The sequence below is a fragment of the Pseudorasbora parva genome, chromosome 4 (assembly GCF_024679245.1).
Source record: "Pseudorasbora parva isolate DD20220531a chromosome 4, ASM2467924v1, whole genome shotgun sequence".
NCBI lineage: Eukaryota > Metazoa > Chordata > Actinopteri > Cypriniformes > Gobionidae > Pseudorasbora > Pseudorasbora parva.
The window spans coordinates 5736933-5760742 of record NC_090175.1 but is presented as its reverse complement, the minus strand read 5'-3'; the positions used below and the strand labels follow the sequence as shown (position 1 = coordinate 5760742).

Sequence of the window (23810 nt, the reverse complement as noted above, 5' to 3'; positions counted from 1 at the left end):
GGTAATGGATCAAATTTCCAATCATTTGAGATAAGCAAACCAGTACCCCCACCCCTCCCAATAGGCCGAGGAGTGTGTGAAAAAGTATAATTGCTTGAGAGTGCTGCAGGAGTGGCAGTGTCCTCTGGTTTGATCCAGGTCTCAGTTAGGGCCATGAGGCTAAGCTGAGAATGAGTCCCAATAGATGAAATAAAGTCTGCTTTGTTTACAGCCGACTGGCAATTCCAGAGACCAATTGGAATAAAGAGTAAAGTAGCAGAGGATGTTAGGATATAGCGCAAATTATTAGGATTACGGCGTCTCGTGCGTACGGAGCGTGATTTACGAGTGCTAGTAGTTATAGTTGAGATTTGAAAGCACATGGTGAAAAGGCCAGATAGGAATTAGAGCCGAACACAAATAATGAAAAGGAAGATGATACTCAAGTGCCGGGGTCCTTGCTCGGGAGGAGTTGCACTGGGAAGAGTTGAAGTCTTTACACTCGTCGGTCTTCACACAAGGAGGGCTTCACACTGCCGCTTCCGCTGCCGCGGACTATCACGCTATTTATACTCACTTGAGTATCGTTATTGAAAGCAGCTGGGAACGCCCCCAACAAACTCGCTTCCAACGTGGCAATGACCAAACAAATGCTAACTCAACAAATGCTAACTCCCACACACTTACAAAATACATGTGAGTAAGTTAAGTGTGGCTATAGAAGAGTTACGTTATCTTATGGAAAGATAAACTGTTGTTTCTCTGGAATTAAGGTGAAGAACCTTATTATGTATCAAACAAATAAACAAAAGATTATTTGTTATTAACTAGCATCAGTTACATTACTTGTAATGTAAATTACAAAATCATGTCCTCTGATGTCCTTTGGTTCTAACAATTGTGTTATTAATGGATTTTCATTACAACCCCTGAGTTACTGCAGCATCAGATCCTGCAGTATTAGTCAATAACAATCAGAATATTTTAACAAACAAGAGGGTAATCTACGATGACACACACAGACATCAAGAATTAGCGTATGAATCTCAACAATGGTGACAATCAAAAATGCGGCATATTCCAATTCAGAGCATAATTTATTCATGCTGCAGTGCATGCTGGGTACCAGCATAGTACAAAACTCCCAGCATGCATTGCAGCATGAATAAATAATGCAGATAAATTGTCCTATTGTTTTAAATCAAAATATTTGCTTTTATTTGTTTCTTTTTTGTTGTTGTGACATTTTAGTAGCTTTTTGTGGATCTGATTATTTTGAATATTTTGTTGACTGCCACCATTGATGAGATTCATACACTGATTGTTGATGTCTGTGTGTGTCATTGTAGTTTAGCCTTTTTGTTAAAACCTTCTAACTGATGGTCATGATACTGCAGGATCTGATGCTGCAGTAACGCAGGAATTATAATGAAACTGCATAATTAATAACACAATTGTTAGAATCAAATAACATTGGTGAATTTTAAGATGATTATAACCCTGTCATCAACAGGTAACCATCACCATCTGATGACAGATTGTTTATGGTTCTTTTGCTGCTGCAGATGTGTTTTACAAACATACTTTCACAGCAGCCAGAAACAGACAAATGTACAGTCCCTGACAAAAGTCTTGTCGCTTGTCTACAAATTGACCTAAAGTGCCGCTGAAATATATTTCTAATCAAGATTTTTTTACAAGAAATGGCTCATTTTAATCCCACCAGCTTTTGTGATAATGTTTCAGTGAAAAACTAAACTTTCAAAAAGTATTCTAATATTCTCAGCTTGGTAAAGCCCATTGAGTCAATTTTTGCAAAGACATAAGTGTTGTCACCTTGTCATATGAGCTTCCCCTGTGACTAATAATGGATCAATTAGGTCTCAAGTGTGTATAAAAAGAACCCTAGTACGCTAGACCTTCACATCAACTGCAAGTAAACCTCTGCAAACATGCCTAAGATTCACCCTGAGACTAAAGTTTTGATTATCAAGAGGCTGAAGACCAGATCCACTGCTGATGTGGCAGACACCTTCAATGTGTCTCAGCGTCAAGTACAGAGGATAAAAAAAAGATTTGAAGAGACTGGAGACGTTTTTGACAAGCCCAGGTCAGGCAGACCCCGCAAGACAACTGCTCGAGAGGACCGTTTGTTGGCTCGAAAATCCAAGGCCAGCCCATTTTCCACTGCAGCAGAGCTCCACAAGATCCTGGTCACCTGAAGTCCCTGTGTCAACCAGAACAGTTTGTCGGATTCTGTCTCGAAATGGCCTCCATGGTCGAATCAGTGCCCAGAAGCCAGCACTAAACGAAAGACAATTGAAAAACCGTGTGGCATTTGACAAGGCCCACAGTCTGCTAAAAGGATGGATGCTGGAAAAGTGGCAGAAGGTGGATTTTCAGATGAATCTTCTGTTGAATTACACTACAGTCGCCGCAAATATTGCAGGAGACCTACTGGAGCCAGAATGGATCCGAGATTCACCCAGAAAACAGTGAAGTTTGGTGGCGGAAAAATCATGGTGCGAGAGATCTGCAGGGTGGAAGGCAACATCAATAGTCTAAAATACCAAGAAATCTTAGCTACCTCTTATATTCCCAACCATAAAAGAGGCCAAATACTGCAGCAGGACGGTGCTCCATCGCATACTTCCATCTCCACATCAAAGTTCCTCAAGGCGAAGAAGATCAAGATGCTCCAGGATTGGCCAGCCCAGTCACCAGACATGAACATCATTGAGCATATGTGGGGTAGGAGGAAAGAGGACGCATGGAAGATGAAACCAAAGAATATTGATGAACTCTGGGAGGCATGCAAGACTGCTTTCTTAGCTATTCCTGATGACTTCATGAATCCTTGCCAAACCGCATGGATGCAGTCCTTCAAGCTCATGGAAGTCATACAAGATATTAAATTTGGATCTCACAGCACCACAACTTAATTTGCTGACATATTTTTGTATTTGCAGTAAATTTGTTCCATTTCTGTATAGGCGACAAAACTTTTGTCTTGCCAAAATTTGACCTTTCTGTCTTTAATAAATAAATATTTTTTCTGTGAAAATTATTTATTTCAGTGCACTAAACATAATTTGGGAGAGTTTTAACTTTTCATATGAGCTATTTCTAACACCAATGAATTAATTAAAAGTCAGGTTAATATCAGGTATTTATAGAAAATAGATAAGCGACAAGACTTTTGTCAGGGACTGTATAATAAGAGTAAAGAGCCCAACTAATGGAAACACTGATCACCGTTATGGTGACTTCAAATGAAACGCATTAAAGTTAAACCTCTGTTAATTCTCAATAAGAGCTTCTGTAGTCATCTGTCAGAAATAAAGTCAGTCTGGTTAGTAATGTGTGAAGCTGATAATGCTGTTTGTGGAGTTGTTTAATCCTCTGATGAGATCTTCAGAGATTTAATGTCTTCTTTTATCTTCAGTTGATTTCATCTAAAGCTGTGGCTGAAGTCAGTTGTAGTTCTTGTGTTTCTGCTCGTCTCTTTTTCTGTTCTCATCTTTCCTTTTGTAAATCTGCTTGTTAAAAGGGTTATTAATGCTGAAATGACTGATATTTATTATACACAGATTTTGTGACTAAGATAAGGTCCAGTTCTGGTTTATTTCTTTGCTCTTGGCTGACATGTGGCATTGTTATGGCCTGCTTGTGGCCCAGATCTGGCAAACAGGAGCGGCTCAAGGGCCGTCATTCATCGCAGCATGTGGGCCAGATCCATATTCCACATGTGCCAGATGAGGGCCAGATCTGTGCCGACGCAATGTTGCTATGTGGGTCTGGATGCGCGGTCGAGACTATGAAACCTCAGATGGAGTTGAGTCCCTTTGCCTATACCCCCAATCTAGTTCATTTTCTGGTGCTACTGGAAAAGGACTACTTTGGCTGATAAGCGCTGGTGACCTGAGGATTACAGTGGGAATTCCCCGCCGGGTACGTCCCCTCGGGCCCCCACTCCTCTATTGCATCAAAAGAATGCTGAGACTCTGTTCGTGGGTGGTTCGGGTTCTCTCATGAGAGCATGACCACGTCAGTACATTGTTCGCCTTGCCTTCTTCATAGAGGCTCGAGCGTTCAGTGCGCTGTGTTCCGTTCTGACGGCCACGCTCACTGTCGCACATGCCTGCTGGTAGTTAAAAATGAAATTGCTGATCCTAAATAAGAAAAATAAGGGGGTCTTAGTGTTTCATTTTGAGCTTTGGCAGAGGAAAGATGTCAATTGCTGCGTTGGAGAGAGGGAAATATGGAACACCAATAGGGCCAAAATTTGTATATTTGTCCTGCATACACAGGGCTGGTCCCGACCCAGGGGTTGTGCAGGAACTGCACCGCACGCTACCTGATTTCCACACTTGTGGTCCAGGAACAGGGGTTAAACCTGGCAGATATGCGTGAGCCTGACAAAGTTCGGTTCCGCAACATCCCTGTCTGTTGGGCTGGCCTCCTCGGCGACGCCATCGAGAACTTTGCCCAGCAGTTCTTGGTGGCCAAGAAGCCGTTGCACCAATGTACCGACGACCAGCTGCTGCCTTGACCCGGTCATCGGCCGCAGCGCCTCTGCCAGCGTGTCGCCGAGGGCATCCCCCCCGCGTCCGCCTCCACCCTGCTAAAGCCGAGCAGCAGCCTCCACTGGAGAAGCAGGGTGCCAGATGCGAGGGAGGCGCCCAGCCCGTCCAGGGTCCCGCTAACCAGCAGGCAAGCGCAAGGGCCCAGAGACGGGCAGGCTAGGAAGAACAGGAGCTGCTCGGGGGGAGATGATGTTCACATCCCTACCCCACTCCCCCGGAGGAGGACTGGGGGACCCTGACTGGTTTAACATTTCTGCCACTGGCTCTCCGGAGTCCAGCGGTACCCACTTTTTCAAGAGCAGTTTCCTCTCTCTCTGGGCCCCAGGGCTAGATTCTATAGCCTCCGTGTAGAGCCGGTATCTTCCCGCATTCTTGCCCCTAGTGGCCAGTGGCGCTAAGTGTCTGTTCTAAGTTTCGGCTTGCAATGCCACTCCCGCCCTCTGGGCCAGATACGTGGGTCTATTGTCTCCAGTTGTGTTCCCCGGAAACGACTAACCCTGTCAAGCTCCTCTGTCACCCCTACGGTGTCAGACGTTGCGGACCGTTGGATGCTAGGCCTGCACACATATGCTTGTGAAACGCTGATGTAGGCTGGGTTCCATATGTAGCGGTTCCCTCACGGCAACCCCAATTGTGTTTCTTCCACGGTACCAGCTACCTTAACCGGCTAGCCCCGTGTCTTTCCCTTGACAGAGCCCGCTCTGTCATCTCTAGGTGTGTTCTTTCCCCCCTAGAATAAGGCTGGAACCACCCAAGAGACTGCCATATGTTGCACTACCCTGCCAGGTTAGTCCTTATGTGTAGTCCAGTAGTCACACTGAGTGGGTCTTGCAGAAACAGCAGTGACTGACCTCCCTGCATGGAGTCCTGACTGCCATACCATACTAGACGGTACAGTGCGCTCAAGCAGGATGCTGGAAGGGCCAGCCTCCTGGCGTTTTGGTAGGAATCCTAATTCGTCGGACAGTTCCGATGTACGCCATCGTGATCCAACCGAAAGGGAATGTCTCGGTTACGTATCTAACCCTCGTTCCCTGAAGGCAGATGCTGTGCTTCTGCTAGGAGCACAAGTCACTAGTCAGCTCCTCAGCAGAAAAAAGCATTGATCTGCCATTCCACTTCCTATTTATAACCGCGCTGAAGGGCAGGGCGGAGCGTGGAATGCACGGATCACATGCCAATCTCTGATTGGCTCGTTTTTACATACTCAAAGTAAATTGGTCTCTGAGGTCAGATCCCAAATCGTCGGTCAGTTCCGACGTACGTCTCCATTCCCTCCTTCAGGGAACGAGGGTTACATACAAAACTGAGACGTTTTCTCTGTTATGCTGATGATGCTCAGCTCTATTTTTTCAGACCTTGATGAAACTTACCAATTCACAAATTTACCAGAATGCATAGCTGATAAAAAAAATAAAAAATAAAAAGAACTAACAGGGGCCTATTGCACAAAACTAGGATAAGGGATTAAGCCGGGAAATCTTGCTGATCCTGGCTCAATTTATCCAGTAATATACAGTTATCTTTTGTTGTCGTTCTTGGTGTGAGTGTGCCTTTAGGGTATGTTTGCACAACAGCGGTGTACTCAATTTTGCATACAGATGACAAGATTAACAAGATATCCCGGCTTAATACCCTTATAAAAGTGTTATTCACTTCACCTGTCAGTGACCATAATGTTATGCCTGATTTGTGTATATTTGCAGTGCTTTAAAATTATTATTATTTTGTAAACCTTTTTTGTCATGAGGGTCGTAAATGTTTATGGTTGTCATTGCATCTGACATATCATTTTGGTTTTAATAAGATTTTCCCTATAAAAAGGCAAGAATAAACCTGGTGTCCTCCACGATTCCTGTCCATTCCGACAACGAAGCACTTAAGTGCGAGTGGGAAGTTGGACATTTCCAATAGTATGTGAAGGCAGCATCTAACACAATTGTGCTTTTAATGACACCAAATGTCTGACACGTGTTGGTGGGGGTTTGGAAAATTGCATCAAGTTTGAGATCTCTACACTTTAACTGCAGAAAATGAATAATTGATAAAAAAAAAGTACAAATAAATAACAATAGGTTGCCTAATACATTTTTTACTTAACTTGATTTTTCAATGTGTCTTTTTGCTCTAATAGGTCTATTCTGTCACATTTTTATCTGTTACAACAGGTGATGATGATGATGACTATTACACAGACTCTGATGAGATCACGTCACGTTCTCAGTTCCCTGAGACTTGGCTTTGGGAGTCGATTGATCTGTGTGAGGATTGGTGAGTAGAGACAAAAGCTTAGACAAAAGCTGTGAGTTAAGGCCCATTCACACTCCTAATGACTCGTAGCAAATCATGTAATTTATTGTGAGCTGTTGGTGACACATGTGTGTGTGTGTGAGTCTAATGGTAAAGTTCTTCAGTTCTCATTTTTCTTGTATTTTCCTCATATCCCAGCCCAGCACCATCCAAAGATAAAATGATCACACTGAAAGACTCTATTACTACCTGGCAGATCTTGGCTGTCAGTCTGTCACCAACACTTGGTAAGATGAAGCCGTAAATGCAGGATACATGATCTGAAAAACTAGGGGTGGGAGGAAAAAGATTTTCTCTCCAACTATTCTGGATAATCTTTGAGAATCTGAGAATAGATTCGGAGCTTTAAACTGCATATGAATGATGGCGCTGCGTGTGCTTTAGAAACACCCCTATTCTACTTTACGCTTTGCTCAGATGTTACACTCATATTGCCGCTGGTATTTTCCTTAAAAATGCAACATCCCACCAAGCAAAGTTATGTCCAAAAGACGTCTTTTCAATGTCCACCTATAGGGGCAAAGACGTTGAAAAGACGTCTTTTAGACATATCTTTGCTTAATGGGATGAAGCTGCTTTCAATTTCAAATGCTCATGTGTGCTTGGTGAAGAGTGCTTTCAGTGTTTCACCCAGTCAGCAATTTGATCTCTCAGTGAACTCTCTATGGGTGACCTCTCCATGCATGGTACTGAAATTTTAAAACTGTGAGCCATCAAGATGTTGGGTCTGAGAACTTACCAAGATTCTGGATAAACGGTTGTCTTTCAAAGTCCTTCTGCACCCAATAGGATAGTGCTTCAACCAGCCAGAGCAATGAAGAAGGTGAAGCGGAGCAAGTTGATACATTTAACTTTCGTCTAGATTTCTAGGCTAGCTCAAAGCATCATTTTTTTAATTTTTTTTTATTTCAGTACCGACTTGGTACCGAAGTTGCTACTTTTGACAACTCTAGCACAAACCTCTTGCGCTTTTCCTGTCAATTTACATTGTAACATTAATGCCCAGACTTCATTTGGCCACTTCAAAGCAGAAGCTATTCACTCAAATGCCTGGAAATAAGCCTAAACTTTTGTTTTTTCACCAAATTAAAATAAGTTGAAGACACATTTAAAGAATCCATTAACACAGATATATAGCCAGCTGTAGATACAACAGGATCATTCAAAAGTGTTCTAAGATTTATTAATCCCTGCAGCTGCCTCAGACTCGCCATTAGGCCTACCGTCCAATGTAAATGCTTTTTAAAATCTTATCAGGTTGTCTTGAATAGCCTGCAACTCTAAATGCAGCATTTTAACTTTCATATCTTTATCATTGGAATGCAGTTCAAGATGATGCTACAGTTCATCTTTCAGGTCTTGAGCTTTGTATTGCATCTTGAGCTGTAATTGAGCCAACTACACTATTAAACACAAATCTCGACGAGATATTGGTGATGCTTTAGTAGAGAGTGATAAAGGCTCAAATTTAGGCATAGAAAGAGGTGGTCTGACCTCTGCACCACCACCAGCAAACTAATAATGTGATCGCTAACAAGAGGACGCGGTAGAGATTGTTCCACTACATCAACACCAGCTGCAAACTCTGCTGATTTAGGAACATCCTCTACTAAGCACTTTTCAATGAATTTTCAGGTAAAAAAGTGTGGAGCAATAAAGAACAAATAGTCCTTTATACTCGCTTCTAACACAGCAAATTTTGGTTGATTTATAAATTAGTTTAGAGCAAAAGTCGACTTCATAAATTGAGCAAAAAAACAAACCTCTCTACCTACACCTATACCAACAGTCACAGTAAGTCAATATGACATCAGAAAGACGTTGGACTCCAACTAATCCAACGTCCATCAGATGTCATATATTGGTTGAATATGAAAATCGCGTTGACGTCTGAAACTCAACATTTGTTTGACGTCAAACTCCAACATCAGACAGACGTTTAATTTTGGTTGGAATAAGCACCGCACTGTAAAAAAGGGTAAAATGTGTGGTAGCACATTACATCTCTGATGATCTCTACAGAGAAGGATTAAACAACTCCACAAACAGCATTACCAGCTTCACACATTACTAACCAGACTGACTTTATTTCTGTCAGATGTCTACAGAAGCTCTTATTGAGAATCAACAGAGGTTTAGATGTTGATGATTAATTAAAATAACAGTTTAGATTAAAGTCATCATTATGGTGATCAGTGTTTTCTTTAGTTAGGCAATTTGACTTGACTTTTTAAACAATTGTTTTTTGCTACTGTAATTGTTTGTTATGGCAAAAAACGCAAGAGAAAAAGATGCCTTCATGGAGTAATTGTAAGGACAATAGCTTAGCATGATAACTTGAGTAAACATCAAGCAAAGCATGCATGCACGTGTGTGAAGAATTTGAAGCAGAATAAGGGTGTTTCTAAAGCACAATCAGTGCCCTTGCACATAAGTGGTTAAAAGCTCAAAATCCAATTTTTTAAATTTTAGAGAATCGCGATGCATATATATTTTTTCCCACCCCTATGCATAACATCATCATCCAGGATCTGCTGCTTTAAACCCTTCTGTGTGTCTGTGTTCCTCAAAGGCATCTGTGTGGCAGAACCTGAGGAGATTGTCGTTTCTAAGAGCTTTTTCATTGACCTCAAGATCCCTTATTCAGCGGTGCGCGGTGAACAACTGGAAATCAAGGCCATTATTCACAACTACACTCCAAAGGATCTGAAGAGGGTAGATACACAACACAATATCTCCAGCATTAAATCAACACAAATCAAAACATATGGTCCCTCTCTGCAGAGTGTTAAAGTCGTTAAAGCTAATCTTTTTGTGGTGAGGTGGAGGGGGTGATTAGTTGACAAATACGGTAACACAATATAACAAACTGACTAAGTGATTCATTGAGTGATGGCTGAGCATTATTGAAGACACCTGTGGCCTATTGCACAAAGCTGGTTACAGTTGTTACCCAGGTAAGTTTGAGATTAGTTTGAGCAAACTCTGTTTTTTCGGGCTCAAGAAGGTGGTTTGGTTTTTAATCAGTGTTCATCACATGGTAACTTACACTACACAGCTAACCTGCTCTGGAGAAGGTTTTAGGCTTGTTCGACTTCACCTAGCGATGCGCAGACCGATCGGCGGCTGACTTAAAGCAGTGCATGCCGGTTAGAAATTTTGTCCGACTTGAGACAGCGCAGACGGCACGTGACTGTGACGTATGTCAACAAAGTACCGCGAGAGCGATTCGAGAGCAGCCGGCTGATGCAGACGCTGCAGATTCTCAAGGGGGACAGCAGGAGGCTGCTCGAGCTCTGATGACGACACAGCTGATCCACGATTGGCCGATTCGCCGTATGACAGTGATCACGTGCGTTTCGTGTTTATTCTAAAAACTTATGTCACGCTAATGCTCACAAATCATTTATTTATAACAGTAAAACCTCTTTTCATGTAGTCGCGATGTTATATTGTCATGTTTATCAAACTAAAACATTTATATGTTTATATGTTGAACTTTAATCTTGTCCAAATAGATGCTTTATTAAGCAGTATATAAAGTATTGGATAAAAATATCATTTGAAACATCTGTGTATTTGAGAAATATTGCATTTATTTAACTTCAGCTGTGATGAAGTTTGCAAACGCAGTGCAAGCGTCACCACGGGAGGTAGAAAGTGTCCGACTTCACGTCTCCGTTTGCAGCTCCTCCCCGCCTGCACGCGGATACTCTCGCCGATCGCATGCATCCAGCCGCAGCCGATGTCGAACACACCTTTTATTCTGGGTTTGAGATCGCAAACCCAAACTGGACCAATCAGCTGCAAGTAAAGATGCAGTAAAGCCACACCCGATGTATGTCTCGTTCCAAATTAAAGAAGTTTATAATGAAAAAACTTTAGAAATAAAATGGTGCATCTTTTGGAGCTAATTATTTATTATATTTATATTATATGAATTATAATCACTTTGAATTCATATATGTTCATATAAATATTGTTTTAATTGACAAGTAGCCAAATAGTAATATAAATATAATCCATTCATTCATAATTCTTTTACACAACGTGCATTCATTTGAGCTCTTTGTGAACCTATAATTATTTGGCATATTTATTTGATTCCCATCATGCATTGAATATAGTCAGCTGCCTTCTCAATCTTTCGCTGCAGCATCAGAGTTTATTCCTGCTTTGTAAACACATTTAATTTCATGATAATTTTCAAAATGATCTCTCAATCTTCAGAACAGAAGTGAATCAAACGGACACTGTGATTGGCTTTTGCCGCATGTGTTACACTTTCAGGTGCACACGCTTCAGAGTTAATCACTAACTCTTGATTAAACCTGAGTTGACAGAGAAAGTTTATACAGAGCTTTGAGAAACAGTTGAACTTGATCTAAACCAGGTTGGATTGGTATGGTCCACGTGTCGAATGCCGCTCTTAGGTCGAGGAGAATGAGCAGTGATGGTGATCCTGAATCAGCTGTCATTAGAAGGTCATTTGTCACCCTAAGCAGAGCAGTTTGAAGCCTGATTGAAATATCTCAAATAAATTGTTATTTTTTAGATGGTTGTGGAGCTGAGAGGCGGCTTCCTTCTCTAGAACATTACTAACCAGACTGACTTTATTTTCTGTCAGGCGTCTACAGAAGCTCTTATTGAGAATTAAAGGTTTAGATGTTGATGATTTATTGATGTTTGGTCGCCATTATAATCATCAGTGTTTGCTTTAGTTGAGCAGTTTGACTCTTGGCTTTTTATCTGAGTGTGTGGACTTTGTAATGACGTTTACTGTATTACATAATACGGTGGAATGATTTGCTAATCTCATCACTGGCCAAAAGTAGCTAATCATTATTAGTAAACTTTTCTTGCAACTGATCATGCATTCTGAATTTAGATTTCTACATTTTTAAATGCATTTTATTCTATAGCCCTATTTGGACAGTGATAGTTTCTCATGGGGTTGCTTTCATCATTGACAGAGGCTAGTCTGTGATTTTAGTTTTCGTCTGAATCCAGAATGTTTTTCTCCCACCATCTGCATAAAAATCCCCGGCCGAATTACCTAATGTTTTTTTTAGACAAACACCAAGGTTGTGTGCTAATTTAATTACCATCCGAGTCCAAATTTTTGAGTTTTAAAAAATATAAAATTTCAAAATTCACTGTTAATATTCCGTTTGACCCCTGCAGAGCACCGTACGGTTGTGCTTTGCTGTCATTTAGATGCATTTTAAAGATCTAGACTACACTTTTATTACTGAAATGCTGGGAAGTATTTACCAGAGCAAAATATTTCATCACTGCTATAAAAAAAAGTAAAAAATAAATAAAAAAAAGAAGAAAAGCTTGTGAACATGAAATGGGCTGTTATTACGGCAGCAATTATATATGTTAAAATAACCAAGTAGCAGTAAACAAGTTACCTTATGTAAATAAGAGGCTGAAATAACTTATTTCCGCTGTGGAATAAAATGACATCCTTTATTTTGAGAGAAAATACAAGACAGAAAACTATAATGTGCATCTACAGAAAGTTTCCGTAGGCTACTATATATAGTGAATAACTGTAATAGATCTAACCTTATGCTCGTAAAATTTACAGAAAAACTGTAAAATCCCAACAGAATATTATTGGAAACCCCAAAACTTATATTTTTATGTTTAAATCACAATGAACCGTTGTAAACTATTAAACAGAATATTGTGTTATATTTACAACAATATGTGATTATAATCAATTTTGTTTGTTAAACCTACAAATAGTGGTATCAAAAACAGAGAAATACTGTAATACTGTAAAAACTATTTTGTTAATTTGATATGCAAATATTGTAAATATTAAAGTTTTAGTCAGTTGTTCTTAGAAAAGTACCATTGAACCAGTGTTGAAGTTAATGAGATAATTAAGAGACGATTGAACATTAATGATGAACACCTGATGATAACAATCAGAATCCCTGAAGGAAAGAGAAACATTAGAACTACAACTGACTTCAGCCACAGCTTTAGATGAAATCAACTGAATATAAAAGAAGACTTTCTCAGCTCAGCAGAGAATTAAACAACTCCAAAAACAGCATTACCAGCTTCACACATTAATAACCAGACTGACTTTATTTGTGTAATTTTTACGAATTCCAGGCATGATTCGCCGACCGAAAATGCCTGCAGGTCCCCTACCCTCTTGATAGAGGCCAATGCAGTCTGGAGTACTGTCTTTAGGGACAGAATTTTTAACTCCACTGACTGCAAAGGCTCAAAGGGAGGCCTCTGAAGTGCACTAAGCACCAGAGATAGGTCCCAAGAAGGTATAAAGGGGGTGCGAGGTGGATTTAATCTCCACGCGCCGCTCAGAAACCTGACGATCAGGTCATGCTTCCCTAAAGACTTACCTTCTACCAGTTCGTGATGGCCAGTGATTGCGGCCACATACACCTTGAGGGTGCAGGGAGACAGCTTTCTCTCCAACCCATCTTGTAGGAAGGAAAGCACGGCCCTGATCGAACACCTTCGGGGGTCTTCTCAATAAGAAGAGCACCAGTCGACGAACAGGTTCCACTTCAACGCATAGAGGTGCCTCGTAGAGGGAGCTCTAGCGGAAGCGATGGTGTCTGCCACAGCCTGTGGCAGGCCGCCTAGAACCTCCACGTCCCGTCCAGGGACCAGACATGGAGTTTCCAGAAGTCTGGACGCGGGTGCCAGAGGGTGCCCCGTCTCTGAGTCAGGAGGTCCTTTCTCAGAGGAATGGGCCAAGGAGGTGCTGCCGCAAGGAGCACTAGTTCTGGGAACCATGTCCCGTTGGGCCAGTAAGGCGCCACCAACAAGACCTGCTCCTCATCCTTCCTGACCTTGCACAAAGTATGTGCAAGAAGGCTCACTGGGGGAAACGCATATTTGCATAGGCCCGGGGCCAGCTTTGTACCAGTGCATCCATGCCGAGGGTCCTCTCGGTTAGGGAATAAAACAACTGGCAGTGGGCCGTGTCCGGGGCGGCAAATAGGTCTACCTGTGCGCCCCCGAAGCGTTCCCAGATCAGCTGGACCACCTGGGGATGGAGTATCCACTCTCCCAGAAGCACTGGCTGTCGTGAGAGCTCGTCGGCCGCACGATTGAGCAGGCCCGGAATGTGAGTGGCACGAAGTGGCCTCAGATACTTCTGACTCCATAACAGGAGGTGGTGGGCGAGTTGTGACATGAGACGGGAGCGTAGACCACCCTGTTTGTTGATGTACGCTACGGCCGCAGTGCTGTCCATACAGACCAGAATGTGCTTGTCCTGGAGCACCGTCTTGAAGTGGCTCAGGGCAAGACGGACTGCTAACAACTCTAGGCAGTTGATGTGCCATTGCAGTTGAGGCCCAGTCCACAGACCTGAAACTGCAAGCCCGTTGTACATGGCACCCCAGCCAGTGGATGAGGCATCCGTGGAGATAATCACATGCCTGGACACCTGTTCTAAGGGCACCACCGCCCGTAGAAACCCAGGGTCTGACCACGGGCTGAAGGTTTTGGCGGCATCAGGCTACCGCCATTCTGAACGGTAGCCTGTAATGGGACCGATTCAAGAACCGCAGATCCAAGATCGGCTGTAACCCGCCGCTTTTCTTGGGTACAATGAAGTATGGGCTGTAAAAGCCGGTCTTCATATCGGCTGGAGGGACCAGCTCGATCGTGTACTTTGCCAGTAGGACTGCAAATCTTCGCCTGAAGCATCGGGGCGCCCTCCTTTGACACAGAGGTGAAGTGAACGCCCCTGAACTTGGGGGGACGCCGGGCGAACTGAATCGCATAGCCGAGTCTAAAGGTGCGGATGAGCCAGTGGGACGGGCGGGGGAGCGCTAGCCAGACCCGCCCGGGTCTGCGTGTGCGTGGCAACGCCTACCTGCTTCCGCTTCCTACTGGAGATTGGAGAGGCTCTCTTGGCACCCAAAGATTTTGGAAACTGCTCTTTTTGTGAAGTTTTGGGTACCACCGGCCGCAAGGCCAGTGGCGGGACAGATGTTATTGTCACAAAGGAGCCCCCCGGCCCTCCTCCATTGGGAGTGCTGCTGCCACTTCCTGTCGAGCAGCCATCATAACCTATCTCTGGGTGGCCCGTCTCAGGGTCTCTTATGACGACGCTTGCCACCTGGCTTGGCAGCAGCCTGAGTGGGCTGGACGTCCTTCCCACGGCCGGCTCCACGCCTACGCCTGGGTGGAGGCTGCTGCTGGGCTCCGGAGGGAGCGAGGGCGGCGGCGAGCTGACGCCCTCTGCGACGAACAGGCGGAGGTGCTGCCGCTGGTGGCGGGGTGGAGGCAGCAGCGGACCGCCGAGGCAGGATGTGCCGGATGGCCTCTATCTGCTTCTGGGCAGCCGAGAACTGCTGGGCAAAGCTCTCGATCGCGTCGCCGAACAACCCAGGCGACGAAATAGGGGAGTCCAGGAACCGGGTCTTATAGGTCTCCCTCATATCGACCAGGTTGAGCCAGAGATGCCGCTCCTGGACCACCAAAGTGGACATCGCCTGGCCAATAGTACGGGCGGCGGCCCGGGAAAGCATAGCCATCAACTCTGGGTCCGACTCGACCGTTGCCACTCTCCCAGAGGGAGGCAGTACAGCCAAATCTTCATCCCCAGAGGACTGAAACTCCCCCTCCGATGCAGCGATCGACATCTGTTCGTCCGCGGGTGCCCCAAAAGACACTGTCGGCTGTGCATGTGGGGGGCCGACGGGGTCTCCTGGAAGCACCACCGGTTGCGGCGCTTGTGAGGGATTAGGGTCCCGCGGAGGCTCACTCGACGGGTTTGCCCTAACCGTGATCCTCAGGTCACCCTGGCCATCCATCAAAGTAGGTCTATTCTGCTGGGCAGGAATAGACCTAGATCGAGCAATGGTTAGGGGGACTCCACCTTCCCGGAGGTAGGCGAGTCTCGACCTAAGCTCAGGCACGTGATACAACGCTTGTGACCGTCAGCGGGCGACAGGGAACGACCGCATCCAGAAACGCACGGGTGGAAAGACATTCTGAAAAGGATGGCACGTCACCCGTGTAGCTCTTTTTGTGGGGAAAATTTGCTCTTTTAGGTGTTGAAGCACCTAGGGATCGACCGCGGCAGAAATAAACAGGTTTTGTGTGCAGCCTGTTTTCTGCTCTCACCAGAAAAGGAACACGCACACCGAACCAACTGTGTGTGGCATGTGTGTGTGTAAAGTGCAATTTCCTTAGTTTGCTGTGAAAACAGCAGCTCTCTCAGCAGCAGTGAGATTGCGGTCGCGCTGTCTTGTGCCTTCTGGCCAACAAGAGCAATTTCCCCCGGCACACGCTTTCTCTCTCTCTCTCTCTTTTTGCTAGATAGCAGGCAGTCAGATGCTTCATCAATGCCGTTCGGCTCCGAAGTGAATGACAACGGTGTGTGGTGATCGCTTCCGCTTTATACCCACGCAGCGGGGCGGGGTGCGATATACAAAGCACGCACTGCAATGTTCATTGGCCCGTTTTCTACATCTCAAAGCTGATAGGGGCCCCCAGAAGTGATCCCCAATTTGTCCGTATAAGTCCGACGTACGTCTAACGTGACCAACTGAAAGGGAACTGGCATATATCAATCACATTCAGTTTATTAATACAATTACATAAATCTTAACTGTTTCATTTATGTATACTTACAAATATGAATCACATTAAGTTTATTAATTTGTTTATGTAAAAATAATCAAAAAGCATTGGAAATTTATATGCAATTTAAATACATAAATCTTATGCTTTTTGTTTCTTTTTCTTTTTTTAGTCTTTACATTTTTATGTAATACTTATTGGTTTTCTATTTATATTTATATAAAAAAAAAAAAAAAAAAAAAAAAAAAAAAAAAAAACAGTGCCTCCTCTAACCACGTCTAATTTTGAATTTCATAATGTGCATAGTTTCATAATTCTCTGGTAATGGCAGCTGCCAGCGTTTTCCTGTTAAAACAACAGTAGAGCCTAGTGTTGTAGTACTCGAGATCGGTCTTGGTCTCGAGACCACTTTTTAAAGGTCTTGGTCTCGTCTCGGTATCGCCCGCATTTTTACTCGGTCTCGGTCTCGGGCGAAGATGACTCAGGATTTTGTCTCAAGACCGGTCAAGACCACAGCTGAAGGCATATAAAGAGCAGAGAACTCCATACTGCGCGCACACTCTCTCTGTCTTCAAAATAAGCACATAAGCTCTATCTCATTCTTCACATATTAATCCAAATCAAAAGTTCAGAAAACCGAATCCATGTTGAACGTTGCGCGTTCGGACAACTGTTTTGAAGTAGCCTACCGCTCAGTGTGAATTGCGCTCAAAAAAAGTTTGACCAGCTAAACAGCTGACATAAATCATACATTAAATAAACAGGAAACAATTTCTATCCAGTTATGAAGTGTTTTCTGTGTGACAAACCTTCCGCGATGTTCTAACAGCCGTGATTCACACACAACGGGTCTGCTAATGTCCGATTCACGACCAAATGACTCATTTGAACCGAATCATTTTAACGACGGTAATAAGAACTGATCTGTTCAACAATGAACTGAACGAATCAGTTTAATCATTTACTCAGAACACTTCAGAAATGAGAACAAATGTGTGCTTACCCAATCTAGCAAGAGTGGAGAGTAAGAATTATTAGTTTTAACTATCCGCAGTATTTCAGCTTATGTATGTTGAATGTGTAGTAAAATAAATAGTCTAAAATCATTTAGTTTAGACTGGAGTGAGGTGAAAACAGAACAATGTTGTTTGTTAGCTAGCTGATCATTTTATTAAATTGTATAGTGCAGAAAATTTGGCTATTTGTTAACTGTTAATGGTATTTCTACACTGTAAAAAAATCCCCGTAAAATTTATGGTAAAAATCCGGCAGCTGTGGTTGCCAGAATTTTAACATAAAAAATACAGCAGTAACGTTTTAGTTTTTATGGGGCAACAACATATAATTTAAAGGTTTATAATCAGTGTTGGGAGTAATGGATTACTAAAGTAATACACTACAGTAACTTATTATATCTTCCTATTTTTAAACCCTGAACTGTCACCATCCCGTTAGTTCATCACTATTGCTCAACCATCACTTAACTATCTAATTATTATTCATTTAGCACTTTGTAGAGTGGGACCATGTGCTCTGGGCAGTGCTGACTTAACGCTGGGGATTTTACTGTACATCAGGAGGTTTCATCTTTGAAGTGATTTGAGTCTCACTCTGTTTCTCCAGGTGCGTGTGGAGTTTATGGAGACAGCAGATGTTTGCAGCTCTGCCAGTAAGAAAGGCAAACACAGAATAATGGTCAACGTTGACAAAGGCTCCAGCATAGCGGTTTCATACGTGATTATTCCCATGACTCTGGGAAATCATGACATTGAGGTGAAAGCTGCAAAATCTGACTATGAGGATGGAGTGATAAAGACCCTAAAGGTGGTGGTATGTCTGATGATATGTATTTATTTATTTATTTATTTATTTATTTATTTATTTATTTATTTATTTATTTATTTATTTATTTATTTGTTTGTTTGTTTGTTTGTTTGTTTGTTTGTTTGTTTGTTTGTTTTTAAACAGGGCACCACATACAGTTAACTTGTTCTCTTTTTTTCAGTCTGAGGGTGTGCTGTTTTCATTACATCAAAATGAGGAGCTCAATCCTGGTAAGAATGGAGAGACTTCCAGTAAACCACACAATACTGTATTTTACTTCCTTTATACAGCACTGCACACATAACACTTCCACTGAATAATTCCTTCATCTTCCTGTTCTTCATCCCAAATGAATCAGGGGAGAAACCTATAGTTGTTAGAGCTAAACCACTAGCTGATCAGGTTCCAGACACACCTGCTAACACCTTCATCGCGATTACAGGTAAGGGAAAACATGTTTTCAAGATTATGTACAACTGACCCACAGCCTTAGATGAAATACGGGTCGCGACAACAACAAGAACAACAACGACAACAAAAGAGGGTCGCTCTTAAAAAAGTTTGAAAACCACCATTTGGTCCAAAGTTTGGACCATTTGACTGTATTTCTCCATTAAACCAGTAGATGGCACAAGCTCAGCACTTTTTCACACACATGCTTTTGATCCTTGACACGGTCGCAACGCAAAGTTGATTCTTCAATAATTTGATAGCAGCCATATGGACGCTAATTAACTGGTTAACCTTTAACCAACAAGACTTTTGAGAGGGAGAGAAAAACAGGTAAGTCACGTATAAGTTGCATTTGATTGCATTCAGAAATAATACCAGTAAATAAAGCTAAATAACACTACAAACATTTTAAACACTACTAACATATGGGTTATTTTAGTTCCCATCACTCCTTCAAATTAAACGGTATTCAGAACAGATCAAGAATCAGAAGGCTATAACCATAAAGCCAAAACGAAATAATTTATTGAGGAACTGAAAGTAACCAGCGTTAGGCTCACATGGCCTAACTTCCTCATTCGAATCCAAATTTCCATATTCACGATTTATTTGGATGCCAAACCATTTTTTATTATCGGCTTACCTACTTCACTCACGTCCCAATAGGACTCTTGATGGGGGAAAAAAATCATCCGCTACACATGCTCAAAAATGGGAATAGAGACCTGCACTGCTGTGGTCCTCACGGGACCAAACGCATAGAGTGCGGCGCGGGTCGCAAATATAGATTTGATAGATGAGTGCGGCCACGAGCGGGACTCCCACAAAATCGAAATATCTAAAAATAAAACATCTAGAAACAAATAAATTGTTATTCATCTACTGCAAAAAAACAATACAAAACAAGAACAACTCTAATAAAATAAAAATGATTTACAGGCACAAGCATATAGGCAGAGTTTCTGTTTATAGACTAACATGTTTTTTGCTGCATTGTGCAATGTAACCAATGTGTATTTATTTCTAGAATGCAATGGCCAAACAGAAGCATTTAAGACAGAATCCACTCACCGCTCGAAATAGTTCTGCATGCTGGAAAATCCTCTGATTATAACAAAGACAGTGTAGACATTATGGAAGATTTGTTGTGCAGTTTTTTTTTTTTATTATTAGTAATAGAGCTTTGTGAGATCGCGATGAACTGAGATGATAATTTTTTTGGAATTATGACGGGAGCGCACTTTGTGCGTATTCTGCCATGCCAAACCATGCACACGCTTCCTTTTATGTTAAATTACTTGAAATAATATCATGGACGTACAGGGACAAAAAATATATACTTTTATGCGGACGGGAGTGGGACAAAACATGAATGTTGCGGGCGGGAGCGGGAGAAGCCTCAGTGGAGCAGTGCTCACGCTGGCACGAATTGTTGGCTACTTCTGACTATTTAAACTGAGCTGTCTAACTTTTTATATATTATGTTGGCTATTTTATTTTGATAATGAACTTACTGCGATGTCAAGTTTGCAATGCTGGAATATGTTGTGTGCACGTGAGGTGCCCTCGCGAGTGAGATCAGTGAGCTAATTTTGGTCATATAGATAATAAGAGAAGGACATTGTTCAAAATTGCAAAGGGTTTACTTACATTGTGCTATTGTAAGATAAAGAAAACACGATTTGCTTTCTGTCTTCTGGGTTTCCATTCCGTGATGGAGGAGTGCCGCGCCTCACGATAATGAAACAGCTAGGAACAGCTACCTTTTATATAAGGCCTATAGACTGATTTTATGAAAAATATTTTCTTTACTTCGTCCTGGTGACCCATTTTTTATGTCTCGCGACCCATCCGATTTGTCTCGAAATGGTATTAGTTGATCAGGTTGTTAAATGATGATGATGATGTTAATAATTTTAATCAAAACATCAACTACTGAACAGATTTCCTCAGTGATTTTCTCTGATTTTCTCAGAGCCAGTGCAGACGAGAGAGAATGAACGTGCGTCTGATAATCTATTCAAAATATAATTCATAACGGGTCGATAATAATGCACTAATAATGCAAGAAATTAATGTCACTGCAACCCAGTTTTATCATAAACAGTGTTCAAATATCGAAGCTGGAGTCTTTAATCTTTCTGATGATACTGAGTTTGTCCAGATAAAGTAATATAGTGTGATGTTTAACAAGCAGTGAATGTTGAACAATAGTAATCTGAGGCCGTATATGATCTTTAAATCATTAGGGGTTAACACTTCTTCAGAGTTGCTTTTAACACTCTTGAGTGTGGAGCCAAATTAACTCTGAGAAGAGTTAATTTGACACTGGAGTTTTTGCTGTGCACCTGATTGTGTTTTCTCAGATTTTCTTGCTGTAGCAAAGCCAGAATTGTAGACAGAATTGTCTCACAGAGAGAAATAAAGTCAGTCTAGTTAGCAGTAAGTGAAGCTGGTAATAAGTGTTCTTTTTTTGGAGGGGGTGTTTATTCCAACCTAAATTCAACATCTGCCCACTGTGTGCGAGCATAGCATTAGGTAAAGCGTGCATGGAAACATCTGTGTGTGTGTGTGTGTGTGTGTACAGACTGATCTCATGAAATGGTGTATGTATGATACACCAATTCGAATGCCATTTTGATATGGCAGGCGGGAAGGTCCAAAAATAAGACTAATAACTTGTGGGTAACGCCTTCAGCGTGACAGGTGTCTGAAATCGCTATCAAATCACAATCCTACTGACCGTCGGCAGCTGGTGATGTCATCACCGTGCGACCAGGAAGTATAAAAGGGGCACCGTGCCAACATGACGCTATCCGCTTCGTCTGAAGGGACTGTGGGCAGGCACACTTTGAAGCATGGCCATGTGACGCAGCATCTCGTTCCCTGTTCTCAGGGAACTAAGGTTACATACGTAACCGGGGACGTTCCCTTTCGAAAGGGAACTCGAGCTGCGTCAGCTGACGCTACAGGGAACGATATACCCACGCCGCCATGCTGAGGGGAGTGCACGCCCCTTACTGGCAGTGGGAACTGCCTGGACGAGAGTTCGAAGAAAGTCTGAACCACTCCCCCTCTAGCCACACAGGCTGCCAGTGACATCATTCCCTATGGTCATAGCCCAAGCTATATGCCTAAGAGAGAACCTTATTAAGTTTTATCTGAGGTTTCCTACCCTCGGCTTGCTCGAAGGCCTGGGACCTACTACTTCGACGGAAGGAGTTCCTTAAGGGAATGTGGCTAGGGGACCCGAGGGCGCCCCAGCCCATCACTTATTCAGTAAAGCCTTCACCGAATGCCACCAGGAAGGCCTCACCTGGCATCACTTCTGTGGGACACCCCAGCTTGGCCAACCCTGTCTGTAAAACAGAGCCTCCGGACATCGCTCTTACTCATGAGCATCCAGACTGAGGGACTGCAAACTGGCAATGTCCTCCTCAGACCTGAACTCGGAGACGGGAATCCTGGAGAGCAGCACTCAGCTTAGTGCTTCTTACCCTTGCCAGCGAGGGGAGTCTCTTCTGCTCAATCCTAGGGTCTACTGAACACATTTATTACAGGGGTGCTCAGGAGGCCTGAGAAGGCCTATGGACTGATCTAACCGGGAGGCCCCGAAGGGGGCCTGTCCGTCTGATCAGACTCAAGCGACCGTAAGCTCGCAGACGACCCTCAATGAGGGGATCTCTTAAGCCAGCCTGGTAGGTAAACCATGCTGTAGGCTAGCCAGTCCCTGTCCTGAAGGGACTGCGCAGCAGAAACGGAGTCTCGTCGTGCTAGGGCATGAGCCCGCCCTTGAGTTAAACCGGCCAAGGCCGGGACCCACCGGCGGGCAGCCGCTAGCTGTCAGCACAAAGCCAGTTATGCGTTCCCGCTCAAGGGAACCGTTTCCGCCCCAGGGAGGCCAAGAGGCGCCTCTACCTGGCACCGTTAGTTCTAGCTGTTAAGAGCTGCAGGAAGGTGGCTTTACTGGTTCCTCAGGGCCATAACTCCAGAAGCCACCCATGCTAATGGCTAGCTTGTCACCGAGACCTGGTCCGGGAATCTCTTTCCAAAGAGCCCTACAGGAGGCCTAAAGCGGCCTAGATCCTGTCACCCAATGGTCGGAACCCTAGGTCACCCCCTCAGGGGACGCCATCTGAGGCGTGCTGAAACTCAGCGAGCCCTCAAAGTCGGGCTGACAGTGGCGTGTCTGCTGGCTGATGAGGACTGGATATCCAGTCACTACCTGGGGACTCATCCCCAGGGAGGCCGTAAGGGGCGTACTTATGACGAGGTTTCTGCTGCAGCCGACATCGTTGGGGAGAACGCCCGGAAGCGGCGGCCACACTACGCTCTGGGGGGCGGGGTTAGCAAAACCAGTCTAACTGCGCACCTGCGAAGAGACGCCTACCCCGTCCCCACGACCACTGGCAGAGTCGCGATCCATTCTGCTACACACCTTTCTGCATTAATAACAACCCCAAATGCAGAAGGGGGGTGGGCATTGGCCGGACATTGGCATTGGCAGACTCCATTTGTTACACATTTTTTGCAAAAAAACATGTCAGGGAAGCATAGAGTCCAAACATACGGCTTTAAAGAAAGAATGTTTGCCCTAAAAGGGGACTCACCGCTGTCTTCAGTGCCTCATCGCTTCATGTAACATGCATGCTTCGGCGCACTAACCTGAGGGTGGGGCACTCTCACACACCGGCCTGACAGGCCGTCAGAGTCTCACATCTGCCCGGCCTGATGTAAAGCGCGCCCGGGGAGAAAAAAGGAAGAAAGCAAGGGCCATATCATCACATTCATCCTCGGGGGCGGAGACCCACCGCGCTTCCGGTTCACTGGATGCGGTTCTTCTCCTCAATGTCCCTCCTCCTGTTGCGGGTGTCCCGCCTCTCTCTCTCTCTCTCTCTCTCTCTCTCTCTCTCTTTTTTTTTTTTTTTTTTTGCGTCCTACTCCTCCACGGAGGGGGCGCACATGAGGCCACGCTATCGCGCTGGCCCAGCCGATGATCCTAGGATCTCGACGGGCCAGGGACACCATCCTGCCTTGGTGCCGCCCCGGACCTCCGCGGGATACATG

At 43.8% G+C, this 23810-nt stretch overlaps 1 protein-coding gene across 1 annotated transcript in view; it reads left to right on the top strand.

Annotated features, from left to right (window-relative positions):
- LOC137072742 (complement C3-like) overlaps window positions 1–23810 on the top strand; it is a 99039-nt gene that overhangs the window by 22959 nt on the left and 52270 nt on the right. The window contains exons 18-23 of the mRNA XM_067440666.1: window positions 6734–6836; window positions 7014–7102; window positions 9448–9590; window positions 18090–18296; window positions 18472–18520; window positions 18649–18732. Coding sequence (XP_067296767.1) covers window positions 6734–6836; window positions 7014–7102; window positions 9448–9590; window positions 18090–18296; window positions 18472–18520; window positions 18649–18732 — 675 coding nt within the window. The remainder of the gene's footprint in view (window positions 1–6733; window positions 6837–7013; window positions 7103–9447; window positions 9591–18089; window positions 18297–18471; window positions 18521–18648; window positions 18733–23810) is intronic.